The 16,757-nt window shown below is 39.4% G+C and overlaps 1 protein-coding gene across 4 annotated transcripts in view; it reads left to right on the forward strand.

Annotated features, from left to right (window-relative positions):
* Positions 1–16,757, forward strand: part of tncb (tenascin Cb) — a 66,764-nt gene that overhangs the window by 38,226 nt on the left and 11,781 nt on the right. For 2 of the 4 annotated variants that reach the window (XM_089130340.1, XM_039659481.2), the window contains 10 exons: positions 1,436–1,982; positions 3,068–4,567; positions 5,648–5,911; positions 6,000–6,115; positions 6,760–6,913; positions 8,982–9,251; positions 9,421–9,606; positions 10,606–10,695; positions 11,807–12,070; positions 14,532–14,807. In XM_089130340.1, coding sequence (XP_088986466.1) covers positions 1,514–1,982; positions 3,068–4,567; positions 5,648–5,911; positions 6,000–6,115; positions 6,760–6,913; positions 8,982–9,251; positions 9,421–9,606; positions 10,606–10,695; positions 11,807–12,070; positions 14,532–14,807 — 3,589 coding nt within the window. In that variant the 5' untranslated portion in view covers positions 1,436–1,513. The remainder of the gene's footprint in view (positions 1–1,435; positions 1,983–3,067; positions 4,568–5,647; positions 5,912–5,999; positions 6,116–6,759; positions 6,914–8,981; positions 9,252–9,420; positions 9,607–10,605; positions 10,696–11,806; positions 12,071–14,531; positions 14,808–16,757) is intronic. The other 2 variants (XM_039659482.2, XM_039659483.2) reach the window with 1 other exon arrangement.

Here is a 16,757-nt window from a genome sequence, read left to right on the forward strand (position 1 = left end):
CATATGACATGCACATCAGGACTCTTTACACATAGGCATCCTCAATCTCCATACCACAGCGCAGTAACATGCTTGAAAAGGTTTTAGAGCCGTTTCCATTTTACTTTAATTAAATTTTTAACAGGCCAATGCACTTAGTAAGTGACAAGCCTCATGAGGCCTGCAAAAACTATAACTATTAACTTCTTTTAATGAGAAAAGTATTGTGTTTTAATGCAAATCTCTGCTGCTGTCTGGAGAATGGTCAAAGAAAGCTAACTTTTATGAGAAGTGTGAACTCTGAACACCCACGCTTTCGGAAGCGCTGCAGATGGTCTCTTCCACGCTAGTATTAATCTGTCAGCATGGGCTGTGGGCAGAGCGTCAGAGAGGAGAGTACGCTCCTCAGATTCAGGTGTTGCCTGCTGTGTGTCATGGCAGCCTGTCATAGGAAACGCTGCTGGAGACCTCGCTCCTGAGATGAAGTTTGCCTTGCTTTTATTGGCCAGAGTTGATCTTTCTGAGTTGTGCTTAGTGTCTGTCTTCCCTGCAGTGTTGCTGACTGCCACGTGTACTTAATTGTTTCAGGGTTTTTTCCCCCCAAGAAATTTTATTCAGAATATGAACACTGCCTGGTGTGGTATGATTTATTTAAATATGATTCATTTTAATTGGAAAGGGTTCACAAGTCAAACGTTAAAACGTTTAATTTCTGATTCTTCATGCTTATTGTCTATGGCCCCGTTTGCACGGTGGGAAAACGCAGATATTTCTCTGCGTTTTGCCCTCTCATTTACACGAAAACGCAGTTTTTATCACTGAAAACGATTATTTCTAAAAACTCCGGCCAAAGTGGAGATTTATGAAAGCGCCGGTTATGTGTTGTCATGTGAACTGGGAGAAATGGCGTTTTAGGTTCTCTCTTGTCGTTTTTGAGGATTCTGATTGGCTTGAATGGCTTTATCCTTAACCCCTACACTGCCGCCAGTAGGTTTGGCATAGTTATGATGGCGCTCGACGGCGTATTTATGCGGGTGTGTAAACAATTTTATTTTTGAAAACGGAGAGGGGGAAAATATTCGTTTTGCTAAATACCCGGCTTTCTGTAAACGTGGCCTACATTTCATTTATATTATTTTATTATTATTTAATAAAATATATATTTTTAAATAATTAAATTTTATTTCTTTTATTTATATTGATATACATTTATTTCAATATTAAATATATTATTTAAATTAACATTTATTCTGTGTAGTTTTAAATTGGGCTTTTTAAGCATTTTCCTTCCATGTTTTTAAAATTCATTAAATGATAGAATTTTTCATCATTGATGTCATTTGTATGTTCCATTTTCCATTTTGCAAGGGTAAGTACAATCAGATCTTTATCTGTTCACACTGGAAATGCATTGGAATGAAGTGGACTGTTCTAATTGAACTATTTTTTTTTTCAGGATAGGAACCTCATCCAGTATCTTGAAACAATTTGAACATTCACACCAATAAGAAGAGTCCTGTAAGATCAAATCAACATGGGGATCCGAGGTCTGCTACTGGCCTCTGTGGCAGTAGCCGTTTTAGTTCATCTCTCTAGTGCTGGCTTGGTTAAAAAAGTAATTAGACACAGAAGAGAATCACTGTCACCAACCACTGAGAACTTGACCCTACCAAGTCCTGACCAGCCAGTTGTTTTCAACCATGTGTACAACATCAACGTTCCCACTGGATCCATGTGCTCGGTGGACTTGGATTCACCAGGAACAACTGAAATGAAGCTAAGATCGGAACAATCTGACCAGCACATAGAACACACCATGGATGGGGAGAATCAGATCGTTTTCACACATAGGATTAACATTCCCAAGAAAGCTTGCGGTTGTGATAACCACATGCCTGACCTGAAGGACCTTCTGAACAGACTAGAAATGCTGGAAGCAGAGGTATCCAGTCTAAGGGAGCAGTGCACCAGTGGAACGAGCTGTTGTAGTGCTCAGGTTACAGGTGAGGCCTACTGTAATAGATAATTTGGCAGTCCATTATTTAGGAGGCTCACTCAGTCTCATTACAAATGTATTCAAAAGAAACATATCAAAGCTGATTAAACTTAAACTGAGATTTCACCCCAACATTAAAAATTCTGTCATCATTACTCATCTTCATGTTGTTCCAAATCTGTGTAAACAGTGGTTGAATGAAACAGCACAGGACATCTGTATGAGTATCTTTCTTCTGCAGAAGAAGATATTTTAAAGAATGTAGGTAACCAAATATTTTGGCGACCTTTGACTTTCATTGTATAGAAAAACAAACGAGACATTTCTCAGTATATCTTTGTTCCACAGAACAAAGTTAGTCAAACAGTTTTGGAAAAACATGAGGGTAAGTAAATGATGAAATAATTTTAATTTTTGGTGAACTATACCTTTAACTTTTGTTCTAAAAAAATGTATCGCTAACATGCATAACACAGATGCTTATAATCCAAAAATATAGATTTTTATTTTTCTTCCATATTTGGTAACCCAAACTATTTTTTTAAATCACTACATGAATGTTAGAAGGAGCTGACATGCAGCAAAATGACCCACTTATTGCTAAACTGACCAATTAGAATGACTCAACACGGTTTGCTTCCATCCAAAATGTGGCTGAAAAAGGAGAAGGGCACAAGCTAAATGAAATTCATCTTCTTACGCATACATAACCAATAATTGTAAGAGGTAACCATTCAAGGCTTTCTGTATCATGATCCTTTGTAGTTTGTATACATGAGCGTAATTATTTCTAAATATATCAAATTCAAACCTGCTGCAATCTAGTGTTGGTTTGAACAAGATTATACCAGCCTCCCCAAAAATTACTTCTATGGCTGCATAATATTTAGATACTTTGATTAATTTCATCGTCACAAGTGACTCTGGTCTGGACCTCAAAGCAAACCTCAAAGTTTCATATACAAGATGTGTTTGAACCATAACAAGCCAATTCTTTGTAGTGAATAAAAAAAAAATGTAGCTCAACCAGTGTAATGTACAATTCCCATCACCACCTAAACCAGCTTGAAAGTGTTTTTCACTCTTTCTCAGGTGAAGTCACAACCAAACCCTACTGCAGTGGCCGTGGCAACTACAGCACTGAGACCTGCAGCTGTTTGTGTGAGCCCGGTTGGAAGGGTGTCAACTGCTCCGAGCCAGAGTGCCCGAACTTCTGCCAGGATCAAGGCCGTTGCGAGGATGGAAAGTGTGTCTGCTTCGAGGGCTTCGGTGGGGAGGACTGCAGTATCGAGCTGTGTCCTGTAGATTGCGGTGAGAATGGAGATTGCGTCGACGGGGTTTGCCTCTGCGAGGAGGGCTTCATCGGTCAAGACTGCAGTTTAACCAACTGCCTAAACAACTGCCTTGGCAGGGGGCGCTGTGTGGATGACGAATGTGTATGCGATGAGCCTTGGACGGGGTTTGACTGCTCTGAGCTCATCTGTCCTAACGACTGCTATGACCGTGGCCGCTGTGACAATGGAACCTGCTATTGTGAAGAGGGTTTTACTGGGGAGGACTGTGGGGAGCTTACCTGCCCCAAAAACTGCAACCACCGTGGCAGGTGTGTCAATGGACAGTGCGTCTGTAACATTGGGTACAGCGGAGATGACTGCTCCAAGCTCACCTGTCTCAATGAGTGCAATCAGAGAGGTCACTGCTTCAATGGGAAGTGCATATGTGACCCCGGGTTCGAGGGCGAGGACTGCAGCATTCTCTCCTGCCCTGACAACTGCAATGACCGAGGACAGTGCGTCGATGGTGAGTGTATTTGTGATGCTGGATATGAAGGGGACGACTGCTCAGAACTTTCCTGCCCCAATAACTGTCACGATCGTGGTCGATGCGTCAACGGGAAGTGCATTTGCAAAGTGGGCTTTGCTGGAGAAGACTGCAACATCAAGACCTGTCCAAATGACTGCCATGGACGAGGAGAGTGCATAGATGGCAAGTGCATTTGCCATGATGGCTTTGCAGGAGAACATTGTGGTGTCAAGACCTGCCCCCATCACTGCCATGGACGTGGACAGTGCGTAGATGGCAAGTGTGTTTGCCGCTATGGCTTTGCTGGAGAAGACTGCAGCATCAAAACCTGTCCCAATCATTGCCATGGCCGTGGACAGTGTGTAGATGGCAAGTGTATTTGCCATGATGGTTTTGCTGGGGAAGACTGCAATATCAAGACATGCCCCAATGACTGCAATGACCATGGACGTTGTGTGGACGGCAAGTGTGTTTGCCACACTGGCTTTACGGGCCTTGACTGCAGCGAGCTGACGTGCCCCAGTGACTGCCATAACCGAGGACATTGTGTAAATGGCCAGTGCGTGTGTAACAGTGGGTTCACTGGGGAGGACTGTGGTATAAAGATGTGTCCTAACAACTGTTTGGACCGTGGCTACTGTGAAGATGGAAAATGCATCTGCTTTGAAGGCTACACTGGTGTGGATTGCTCGGTTCTGACGTGCCCAGAAAATTGCAATGACCAAGGCCAATGCCTGAATGGAATGTGCATATGTGATTTAGGCTTCACTGGTGACGACTGCTCTGAAAGTAAGTCACTATAATTCACACCGACTATATAACACTGTACATGCATAGCTTTTACTTACAGTTTTGTCTATTATACTTTCTCAAAGATGAGGCAGGTGTAAATATAAATTTATTAAAGGGATAGTTCACTTTAAAATTAATTTTTGATATGTTTTAGCTTACCTCAAGGCCATCCAAGATGTAGGTGTCTTTGTTTCCACAGTATTTTCAATTTTGATATTTTTAGGTCAAACCAGTCATATAATGGAGATTTATGGGTTCCACCCTGGGTCCACCTCAAAGAGCAAATTAAACATGATTTAATGACTCGTGAATGTAAGTACACATTGATGGCCTAAGACACGAAACGAGCGGTTTGTGTGAGAAAACAAACAGTATTAGCTTGTGCAGATAGAAGGGCCCTCGCCCTCAGATCACTTGGACGTGACTGTGATTACAAGAGATAAAAACGATATAAATACTGTTAGTTTTCTCACACAAACCACTCGTTTCGTGTCTTAGGCCATCAATGTGTACTTACATTTACGAGTCATTAAATCGTGTTTAATTTGGACTTCTCTGTGCATGCTCTTTGAGGTGAACCTAGGGTGGACCCCATAAATCTCCATTAAATGACTGACAGACAAGAACGGTTTGACCTAAAAATATCAAAATTGAAAATACTGCGGAAACAAAGACACCTACATCTTGGATGCCCTTGAGGTAAGCTAAAACATACCAAAAATTAATTTCAAAGTGAACTATCCCTTTAAGCATAGCCTCACCAGACAAAATTTGCTAAAATATTGGTTTGGTCAGACAAACCCAGAATTCTTCCCCAAACTGCACAGAATTGGTTTAGAATTGGTCAGAATTGGAATTCATTTACACATTTGAGGAAATCAACCATGAATGGCTTACTTAGTTGTCTCTGCACATTAAGCTATCATTGGATAAAGTATTTATCTTAAGATTTCTCTTTCCAACAAATTGTGGCACAATTTCAAGGAGATGTTGTTTTCCAAGTTCTGCATGTTATCTTTTGACTTAGAGGTTCTTGACTAATATAAAGTCAATAATTTGATCTGTTTCAATCCACAGTCTCCCCACCCAGAGACCTTACAGTGACTGAAGTCGATCCTGAAACAGTGGACCTCGCCTGGGTCAATGAGATGCTTGTCACAGAGTATCTTATCACCTATGTGCCTACGGCTCCTGGCGGTTTAGAGATGGAAATGAAAGTCTCTGGTGAAAAGAAGACAGCCACTATTAGGGAGCTCGAGCCTGGTATAGAATACCTAATCAGCGTCTTTGCTGTCCTAAACAGCAAGATGAGTGTCCCTGTCAGTGCCAGAGTCGCCACACGTAAGTCACACACCATCTAATGCTTGGGAAAGTTACATGTTATTTTGTCCTGAGTATATTCTGCTAAGCTGCTCTATCTTTTGATCAGATCTCCCTGAACCTGAGGGTCTGAAATTCAAGTCGGTTAGAGAGACTTCAGTAGAGGTTGAGTGGGACCCCTTGAACATCCCGTTTGATAGCTGGAACCTCATCTTCAGAAACACAGTGAGTGTCCTGGCATCATCCTTAGGGCTGTGATCCAAAAGTGTATCATCACCCTCATATATTCGCCTAAAAGTTGTAATATAAAAGGACTGTTTTGTTTGCAACTAATAGTTTAAAATGAGAAAATAGCTGAGTGGTGCCACTAAGCAAAAAGCTACTGACGAGAAGTCTGCGGTTTTCCGAGACAAAAACCCTCTAAGAAGCTCTTGGCAACAGCATGTGTGATCATGTGCCACAGAACTGTTATTCTCTCTGTAATGCTTTATTTTCTTTCTCAAGGGCTTATGCAAACTCTAAAAAACAGCACCATTAGAACATGCAAACCTCCCCTACATCCCTCTTTCAAAACACAGCTTGGCAGTCTCATTCACACATCAAGTTCAGAGATGTCAATGCCAAAATAACTCTCACTGTGAAGTGAAACACTCATCCAAGTAGAATAAGCTAAAAGACCCAAGTGTTTACTCTCAGGACACCCTCTCATTACCCTGTAGCTCATAGGAGCTTGACTTTGTTTTCCTGAGGTTGCTTCTTTGATGATTTGTGCTTATTAACCAACAGAACATTTGACGGAGTGATCGGTTTTCAGATTTAATATATTCACCAATTCAATTAACCAAAAAAAATCTGTTTTTGAATGGCAGAAAGAAGAGGATGGAGAGATTTTGAACTCTCTCACACCTCCTGAGACCACCTTTGAGCAGTCTGGTCTTGGACCTGGACAAGAGTATGAAGTTAAGCTTGAGGTCGTAAAGAACAACACCCGCGGGAACCCATCCAGCAAGAATGTTGTCACAAGTAAGCAGCTGTCGACGTAATTAACAGGTGGCCATGACCAGTCTGCACTTTTTCAGGCTTTTTTTCAGGCTCAGGCTCAGACTTTTTTTTTTTGTTGAAGAGCCAGAATGTCTTACCTGAAATTAAAAAGAGCAGCCAGCATTTTATGTTAATTGGCAGTTATTTGCAGTGAAGGGTGTTGCTGAAAATTTAAATATTTTATTCTGAGTTAGACTAATTGGCAATGTAAGTGCTAGTCTCTCGATACCTTAATTTGCAAGACATTAGCACTTGCCATTTGCTAATTATGTGTATTGCTACACCGAATCAGCTAAAATATATACACTACCATTCTGAAGTTTGGGGTCGTTGTTTCCTTTGATGGAAATTTCAACTTTTATTCAGCAAGGATGCATTAAATTGATCAAAAGTGACAGTTTTCAAATAAATGCTGTTCTTTCCAACTTTCTATTCATCAAAAAGCCTAATCTTGTATCACAGTATCCACAAAAATATTAAGGATTTTTAATGAATAAAATTTTAATAATAATGAATGTCTTGAGACCCAAATAAGCATATGATTTCTAAAAGATCATGTGACAATAAAGACTACTGAAAATTCAGCTTTTGCAATCACAGGAATAGATTTCATTGTGAAATACATACAAAACAAATTTAAAGAGTTTGAAGTGTAAAACTGTTTCAAAATGCTACTGTTTTCTCTGTATTTCTTCATCAAATAAATACAGCCTCAGTGAGCTTAAGATACTTTTTTCAAAAACATGCAAAAAAAAGTATTTTGCATCCCCCAATTTTTCATGCTACTGTGACCAGACTTTTACATCTGAGATTTAAGATTTACATCTTAAATTAAGTTACAGTATCATCTTTATACAATTTAAGGTCTTAGTAATTTTATTAAATAAAATATTTTTATTTGACAATTTGATCTATATATTCCTATATCAGCATGAAACTAAAATATCATTCTACATATTAACAAATATTTTTATGCACAACATTTCTGAGTACCAGTTACAAGCTTTTTCATCCTCTTTGACTGTAGTACTGTACTACTTTTTACCATTTTGACATTTCCCAAACAATCTTTCACTTTTATCAATAACTAATTAAAAAAAAAGAAAAAACACACATGCAGATTATAGCCCTATAGGGAAAAGATGTGCCGTTATAACATTGGCCTCTTATGCTGTCAGTGCAAGTAACCAGTTTCCCTTCACAACATGCTGATTTTGCTGTCTTACAAATGTCTAAAAAAAAATCTCCCAGCATGGCTCTAACGCTCCATCTACTCCATTTCTTCGACTTGTGCCACATAGGATTTGCATTAAAGGAGGACTAATTGCTCAAAGTGAGTTCTCTCCCTCACTCTCGGTGTGTGGGAGGCACCACTCAGCAACATGAGAGGCTGTCCTCCCGTGAGATAACTGGTGCATTGGAGCATCTCGCATGCACAAATCTGCTCTAAGCTGCATGCAGTTCCTCTATATTATCTTACATTCACATAGGTATCTGCTCTCAATACACTTCCTAATGTGACAAACTGATTTTACCATAGAAATTAAGAATAAATCCTCTTTTAAGTCTTGGACAAAGTGTACAGGTAAAATACTTCTCTTAATCTTAATGTCGGAATACATATATAAATGCATCTTTTTGTTTTCTCAAACCGGAGACCCCCTGGGGTTTGTGGTTCTATTTCAGGGGGAAAAAAACCTAGCATGGACCAAATATGTATTTTTACTTTCATTAGGATATTTTTCTTGATTAAATAAAAAGCTATTTTTGTAATATTTGCAGATACTTTTTTACACGTATTTCTTTTGGATTAAGCACAGTGGCAATGTGAAAAAAAAAACAATGGTTTAATTAAAATTAAATTATAAATGGGTCTTTTTGAATAAAAATGTATAGCTGTAATTATATTTTATGTAGACAATTATCATATTTGGGGGGTCCTTGATAGCAAAAAGTGTATAGCAGCTGTTTTTAGATCATTTGTTTGCATAAATGTTCCCATTATGTAGCTTTTCCCCTAGCTTTCACACACCTCTCCTCTCATCCGCAGTGATTGATGCTCCCAGCCAGGTGGATGTGCGTGATGTGACGGACACCACAGCCCTCGTCACCTGGTTTCAGCCTGTTGCTCAGGTGGATGGGATCTCTGTGTCCTATGGCCCAAACACAGATTCCTCAGACAGGAACACAGTCAAGCTTTCCTCCATGGATACCCAGTATCATCTGGCTGAGCTGTCTCCGGACACCGAGTACGAGGTCTCTCTCATGGCCCGCAGGGGAGAGATGACCAGCTTTCCCGTCTATGAGACCTTCACCACAGGTACAAACTCCTTTCAACAACTAGAAATCAATCTACTTTAGTAGGTCTACTGATAATTGTGGCAGACTTAGACATTGCATTGAAGTCATTTTGTTTGTCTAGCCCTGGAGGATAACCATACGTTTACAAGAAGCATTTTCTTTCATCCACATGTTGACGTGTGTTTCAGACCTGGATGCCCCAAAGCACCTCAAGGCAGTTGAGCAGACAGATGAGAGTATAACTCTGGAGTGGAAAAACAGCAGAGCCAACGTCTTGAATTACCGTGTTAAATACGGCCCACTTTCTGGAGGGGAGCATGGAGAACTGGTCTTCCCCAGTGGCCCGCAAGACACCACTCAGGCTAAAATCACTGGTGAGAGGCCAGTTTGAATTACACAAAATTCCTCTCCAGAGATTACAAACCGATTACAAATCAATTACAAACAGATCATAGAGAGATGTATGAAAACAAAAAGAGGCATTCTCAAAAAGGATTTAAAACAATTGGAAAGCTATTCTGAATGTCTGAGCGCCTTTGTTTTAGTGGCGTAAAATGTTTACACGACTAAAGTGGAATGAGATGCTACCCTTTTTGTTGATAATGCCTTATTCATGCCTTAAATGAAGTAACACTGGTGCTTCAATGTGAAAATCCCAGTCAAAAAGGGAAAGTGGAGGCTTTCTTGGTCGCAGCAGCACTTCTATTATACACTTGTGCTTTGAGGCAATCTCCTGTGCTAATTCTTATTCTCTACAACCATGTGTTACCGCAGGCAGGGATTATCATGGCTGGGAGGAAAAAAAATATATTCGAAATGGATAATAGATTCTTTGTCTGGTTTGCTCCTTTGTCCTTGGGAGGCCTGTCCCTGTAAATAAGGCGGACGATCTGTTTGGCTAATAACGCAGAGCCTCTCTCTCACACCCACATCTCACTAGTTGTCTCTTTCACACAGTTATTATCTGTAATTGCCGTCACGCCTGTGATTTTATTGATAATGAGCTTCCTATGCATTAGGTGTAATTTCATGCTGGAGGACTCCTGCACAGTGACCTCTGCAGGAGCCACAGGCATTAAAAGGGGTAAAGTGTGGGATTTGGGCTAAGGGCTCTTATGAAAGGGGGCTGTGGGGATCTGAGAATCTCTTGTATGATGGTAAATATTGTCTCTGGCATGTGGAGAAGCTCTTTGATGCGGCCACTGAAAGGCATTAGATTGATATGGCATGAAGATGAAATTGAAACCGAGCTGCCGCTAGTATGAATGCAATTTCCTACCATGGAGCTTCCAAAAACAACCAATGTGAGAGATTAATGGTTTAGTTTTGTCTAATGATTTGAGATAAATGATTTTTGTTGGGTTTTCTCTTAGGCCTTAGGCCCGGGACCGAGTATGGAATGGGGGTGACGTCCATTAAGGGAGAGCGTGAGAGTTTGCCTGCAACTACCAATGCAGTGACTGGTAAGACTTAACAAAAATGGTCATTATCTCACAGGTGTTTATTTTAGGGCTTTCAAACGATTAATCGCGATTAATCGCATCCAGAATAAAAGTTTGTGTTTACATAATATATGTGGGTGCACTGTGTATAATTATTTTGTATATATATAAATACACATGCATGTATATTTAAGAAAAAATATTATTTATATATAACATATTTAGATTTATAATATAGATTGTATATAAACCTATATACAGTATATACATGAAAATGTTTCTTAAATATATACAAGTGTGTGTGTATTTATATATATATATATATATATATATATATATATATAATAATTATACACAGTGCACCCACATATATTATGTAAACATACACTTTTATTTTGGATGCGATTAATCGCGATTAATCGTTTGAGAGCCCTAGTTTATTTATTTATTTATTTTTACTTTTTATTTTATTTATTTTTTACAGTCAGCCATCTTGTAAATCCGTAATTCCAGAAGTGACATAAGAGTGATTTAAGTGTGTATGTGAGCGAGTGTGGGTATGTGTATGTGTATGTGTGTGTATGCGTAAACAAAGTAACCATTTATTATTTATTACCATTACCACTCACAGGTGTTTATGTCTCTTATGATATGCTACAGCATTAGTGAAACTGAGTAAAAAACTGCATGTGAGATCTACTTTCATAATAAAGCTCAGTTGTAGGATTTATAAATTTGAAAGGAATCAAGAATTTCTTTTACTCTCTCTCATGTGTATCATAAAAATGGTCTAAATGACCCCTGTGCTTTCTGAAGCCTTTTGTGTGAATAACTGGCCAATAATGTAACTCTTATTGTGGTCAATTGAACATTAATATTTTTGGTTTGTTCATGTTGGATTTGTGAATGATTCATTGTTGAATATTTTTAATGAATCACTTGATCCAGTTCACAAAGCGGGTCTGAATGAAGACCGATTCTAATTCATTCTTCAATCCAGTTTCTCTTCCTAATGTGTTCAATAGAATAAACTCGCACAGGTTTGGGACAAAACGAGGGTGAGTAAAAATGATGACCGAATTGTCTTTTTTTAATGAACTAATCCTTTAATGTTTTGTCCCCGTCCTCTTAGATCTTGATGCTCCCAAAGAGCTTCAAGTAAGTGAGACCACAGAGACCACACTGACACTTGTTTGGAGGAGGCCGGTCGCCAAAATCGACACCTATGAGCTAGTGTTTGCATCTGCGGTCGGCGAGAGAACGGAATTGGAGGTACCTGGTGCTTCCAACACCTACATCCTGAGTGATCTGAACCCTGGCATGCTGTACACCATCAGCCTGACTGCCAAGAGAGGAAGAAAGATGAGTGCGCCAGCCACCTTGTCAGCATCCACAGGTTAGTGTGCATCATTACATTTTCGTTTGTATATTTAGAATCCATATTCACATCCTATTTTCTTTTGCTTCTTGAGTGACAAAAGCAATACTGCTTTGGATCATGAAATCAGCTTTCAAAAAATAGGATTTGAATCAAATTTTTCATACATAAACATTTATTCAGCAGGCCACTGAGTATCTGAAAGCCATTCAGGAAAGTATTCTCTTCACTATTTTCCCTCATAGGTATCAATATTTATTTTGGAGTTTGAAGATATTGAAGTCCTTGTTCTATGAATTTGAATTAAACATTTTGTAGCTCCTTATCTTGAGAAGACTTCTATAAAAATCTCAAAATATTTATATTGTCAGCATGCCACTGGAAATTGAAGCCTAATATCCCTATTTTCTCGTTTATGACATGTGGGATTGTTTTAAAGAAAAAACAATGAAAGCCAAAGGCACTCTGGTCAGGATTCCACTTACTTAACTTCCAGAACTTTGTTACCAAAATGTTCTTGCTTATATAACATAGTATCATTAACTAAAACCAGGGAGCTACAAAATATAACCTCAGCTGTTTGCTTTGGTCGCTAAGGCAAGACAACAGATATAGTGTTTCTCAAGATCCCCAAAACACACACACACACACACACACACACACACACTCTCACACATGCACAGAAAGCTCATTCATGTGATAATCGTCAGAGTGAGCCCACTCCCCTTTTGGATTTGCGTGATTTGACCACAATGAACTGTGGGGCGGACTGATAAATAGGACACATGCTGAGCCGCCTGTTAAAATGTTGTCTCTGAAATCACCAGCACTATAATCCCAATGCATTTATTTCAGCAGCCATTATCGGCCTTAGACACGGCACACAAACATGGGCATACACTTCCCTCAGACCCAAAGGATTTGGGTAGATGGGGGGGAAGGGAGAGCTTGGTCTGGCTTTCTTCTGTTCACTAAACGCTTCTCTGGAATTATTAGAAGAGTTTCAGCTTGTAACGTGGAGATGCGGAAATCTGATGACTGAGATCTCAATGGAAACATATCAGGCCATAACCAGGCCAAAAAGGAGAGAGCAAACCGTCACATGCATGCATGAACTAAGTTAAGGTGCGGTCAGGTCACATTAGCGAAATAAAAAAAAACGCGTGTAGTGATGTATGAAGCACATCTCAGACAGAAGTCACATTCAAACCAAGTGAATCTGCCTGACCAGCGTAAACCCTTTCACTCTCACATGAAGTACCTAATTGCATGGTTTCCGATTCAAATTATTGGATATCGCTTGTGAAAATGACAAATAGGATCGCAACTTTGTGTAAAAAACATGCATGTCTTAATTAAAGCCCATACAGTGGTGTCTATGTAGAGCCTAAAAGGGTTACGCATGCGTCCAACAATGGCTTTAAAAATGCCCTTGAGGTGTTTGTGGTGTGAGGATCTCACCGCAATAAAGCCATTCTTTGATTCTACCACCTCTCATTCCCATCTGCATGCAGTGAGGACCACTCCTCAGACTTGGGCCGCTTTCAGTGGAAAGAACTCTATTGAATTAGTGTGCAAAATAAAACAATTTAACCAATTTTCACTTCCCATGAATGGCACGAGATGATCAATGAGTTGTTTTGCTGTTTGACAGCTTCATATTGTTTCATTTCCAGGTTTCAAAAGCGACAAGCGGCCCTAATGCCTGGGAAGGTCATTCACTTCTTCCCCATTGTCACCCTATTTGCACGCCACGTTTCTGCCCTCTTGAATGTTCATAGACAGGATAATGGTTAGCCCACCGTGCATCTCCTTCCTATCTGCCCCCACTTTGCCTGTGAATGCTGACAATGCACAATGATGTTCAATTATAGGTTGCACCGCACCGCGCTGCATGGCTGCCTCCCTTATTTGAAGTGTTCAGCGTACCTCTGCTCAGACAGGCTAGGCAGGAGCTGCAAAAAAAAATTTGATGGCTTTTCTCAGGGCCATTAATACCAAAGCTGCCTCAGCAAACTGGTGCTTGGATGTTAATAGGTTGTTAGAGAAATGACTGCAGATTTGTTTGTTTGTCACTACAACTTTCTGAAAGATATTACTTGTGTTTTCACTGCATGGGCAAATGTTCCTGTTCTGTTTTGAACAGATGGCGATGAATTTTTTTGGAGTAACAAATTAAGGGGTTTATTGTTGTTCGACTTGCTCAAGTAAAATGTATTTCCCCCCTTTAATTGTTACAATTATTTGCAATGTTTTGAATAATGTGAAACATGCTGCACTGTGGTCTTTTTTTAGTTTTCAGGCCTTTTTGTTTTCACCTCAATAACATTCGATTCCAAGCTACAGAAATTAGCATCATCTTAAAGAGAGAATGCCTTGAGAAATCGAATCTCTTTTGTTACCATTACCCATGATGCTCTTCTCCTAAATGAATGTTTTCCTGCCGAAGTAATTATCTTCTGATCTGTTTGTAATCCAGATGATGAGAAGCCTCAGGTGGGAAACATCACCATCTCTGATGTGTCCTGGGACAGCTTCAGTGTGTCCTGGGAGCTGGACAGAGGAGAGGTTGAGGGCTTTCTGGTTGAAGTGTCTGACCCAGATGGTTTATTTGATGGCCAGAACCACACATTATCCAGTCAGGATTTCAGCCTGGCTGTCACTGACCTCTCCCCTAGTACTTTCTACAGGGTCACACTGTATGGGCTGTACAAGGGAGATCTCTTAGATCCTGTCTTTGCGGAAGCTATCACAGGTATCATTTGCAACTTGCCATGTCTTGGACCAGCTTGGTTGTCTTTTGGCATTTTTTCCTCCAAGTTTTCGGATCAAATGCTGTCCCTCAAGCAGCAATACAGACTAACCTCTTGTCTCTTTTAATTTACAATTTTTTATCACATCACATGTTGAATTGATTCTAACACGATTTAAACTCTAACTTTCTACTTTTTTTGTATCCTTCTCAGTGTTTTCATCTCTCCATCTGTCATCTCCATATAAAACTAATATTCATTTTATTTTCCACTATTAATATAGAAGGTTGAGTAAATATTGGGCACTGTCAACTAAACAACATAAATTATTATTATAGTTTATTTAGATAGGGACAGATACAGATAACATAGATACACTTTGACAGTGATCTGATGCATGTATCAATGTTTTTAGCCAAAGCTAATTTACAACATTAGTCCCTAGAAGGGCTTTTTTAGTAAAATGCAATACATGCAATAAAATACACGAGCAATACAAAACAGTAAGGGCTTTTTGATAAAATGCAGTACAGGAATAAAAATACTAATAGAGAAAAAAAATAATAGAATATAATATAAATGCCAAATAAAAAAATAAAAAAAATGAAAAAATTTACAGAAAAGGCAGAGTCGACAAGAACTAGATATGCGAAATATAATGCAGCCTCATTAAAAATCCTTGTTTGAAAATGCCTACTCCCTACCACACTAACGTTCAAAAGTTTGGAGTAAGTACTTTAAAAAAAAAAGAGAAAGAAACCATATTCGACAAGATGCAATTGATCAAAAGCTGACTATCTTTTGAACTGTCTAGTCATTAAAGCTGCAGTCTGCACCCCAAACTTTTTTGGGTTAAAAATTATCCAAAATAATTTTTGAGCAAGTACATACAAGTACGTCTGCTTGCTCGATTCAAAAGCTTGAAATAATGTTTTTAATTCCAGTGGTACTGGTGGATTTCCGCGGGAGATTCAAGCATGTCTTTGCGTCATTACGTCACATCTGTACACATAAAGAAGGTCTCGGCTAGTAGGCTATGTTGCATGTGAGGATGTTGGAGGTGGAGATTTATAGCCTTTTCAAACAGCACTTGATATAATTAAACGTATCAATTTGAAGGCAGATCCAGAAAGGTTCAATGCAAAAGACTTTGAACTGAGAGTATTGAAAAAGAGACTGCAACCGGCCCATGCGAAAACATGGATAAATATCTGAAGGGCTTTAAATGTAGTCAAGCGATACTGATGTTGTTAACATTAACAGTTTTTGAGTGGATGTTACGTGTTCAGACGAAATTTTAGGGTGAAAATTCTTACATTGGTCATACTTCCAAAAAGTAGAATCTGTGATCCCGAATGCCAGTATCCACACCGCACAGTGACTGACACCCACACATTCTCCTCAAAATATTGGATTCATCCACACTGTGCCGTGCCAAGGTACAACTCATGTAAAGTTGATAATTCCACAAATAACTGTAAATGCAGATTTCGAACAGAGATGGCGACAAAGAGGAAAAACCTTAAAGAATCATCACTATTTCCAGATAAAAATTAAGCAGCATAACTGTTTTCAGCATTGATAATAGGAAGAAATGTTTCTTGAGGACCATAGCTGAGACTTCTTTCAAAAACATAAAAAATTAAACATTAAAAAGTCTTACTGACCACAAACTTTTGAATGGTAGTGTAATGAAGCTAGTAACCCATCTGGTTCTACTCGCACCAGGATAGCGAGATTCGAACCAGTGTCCCCGTCATGGAACTTATGTGCGCTAACATGGATGCTAAACACCTCAGCCTCTGACGTTAGTCGCTAGTGCCTCTTGAGGCCAGGGGAGTGAGGTTTACTCGCACAGCTCTCGTTACACGGCCTCATTCATTACTGATTCCAGAATAAATCCCAACATCCGAATATGCCTTCTTCCCCATGTATTATGCGAAAAGCAATAC

This window comes from Pimephales promelas, chromosome 4 (assembly GCF_988280905.1).
Source record: "Pimephales promelas chromosome 4, fPimPro1.hap1.1, whole genome shotgun sequence".
Lineage (NCBI taxonomy): Eukaryota > Metazoa > Chordata > Actinopteri > Cypriniformes > Leuciscidae > Pimephales > Pimephales promelas.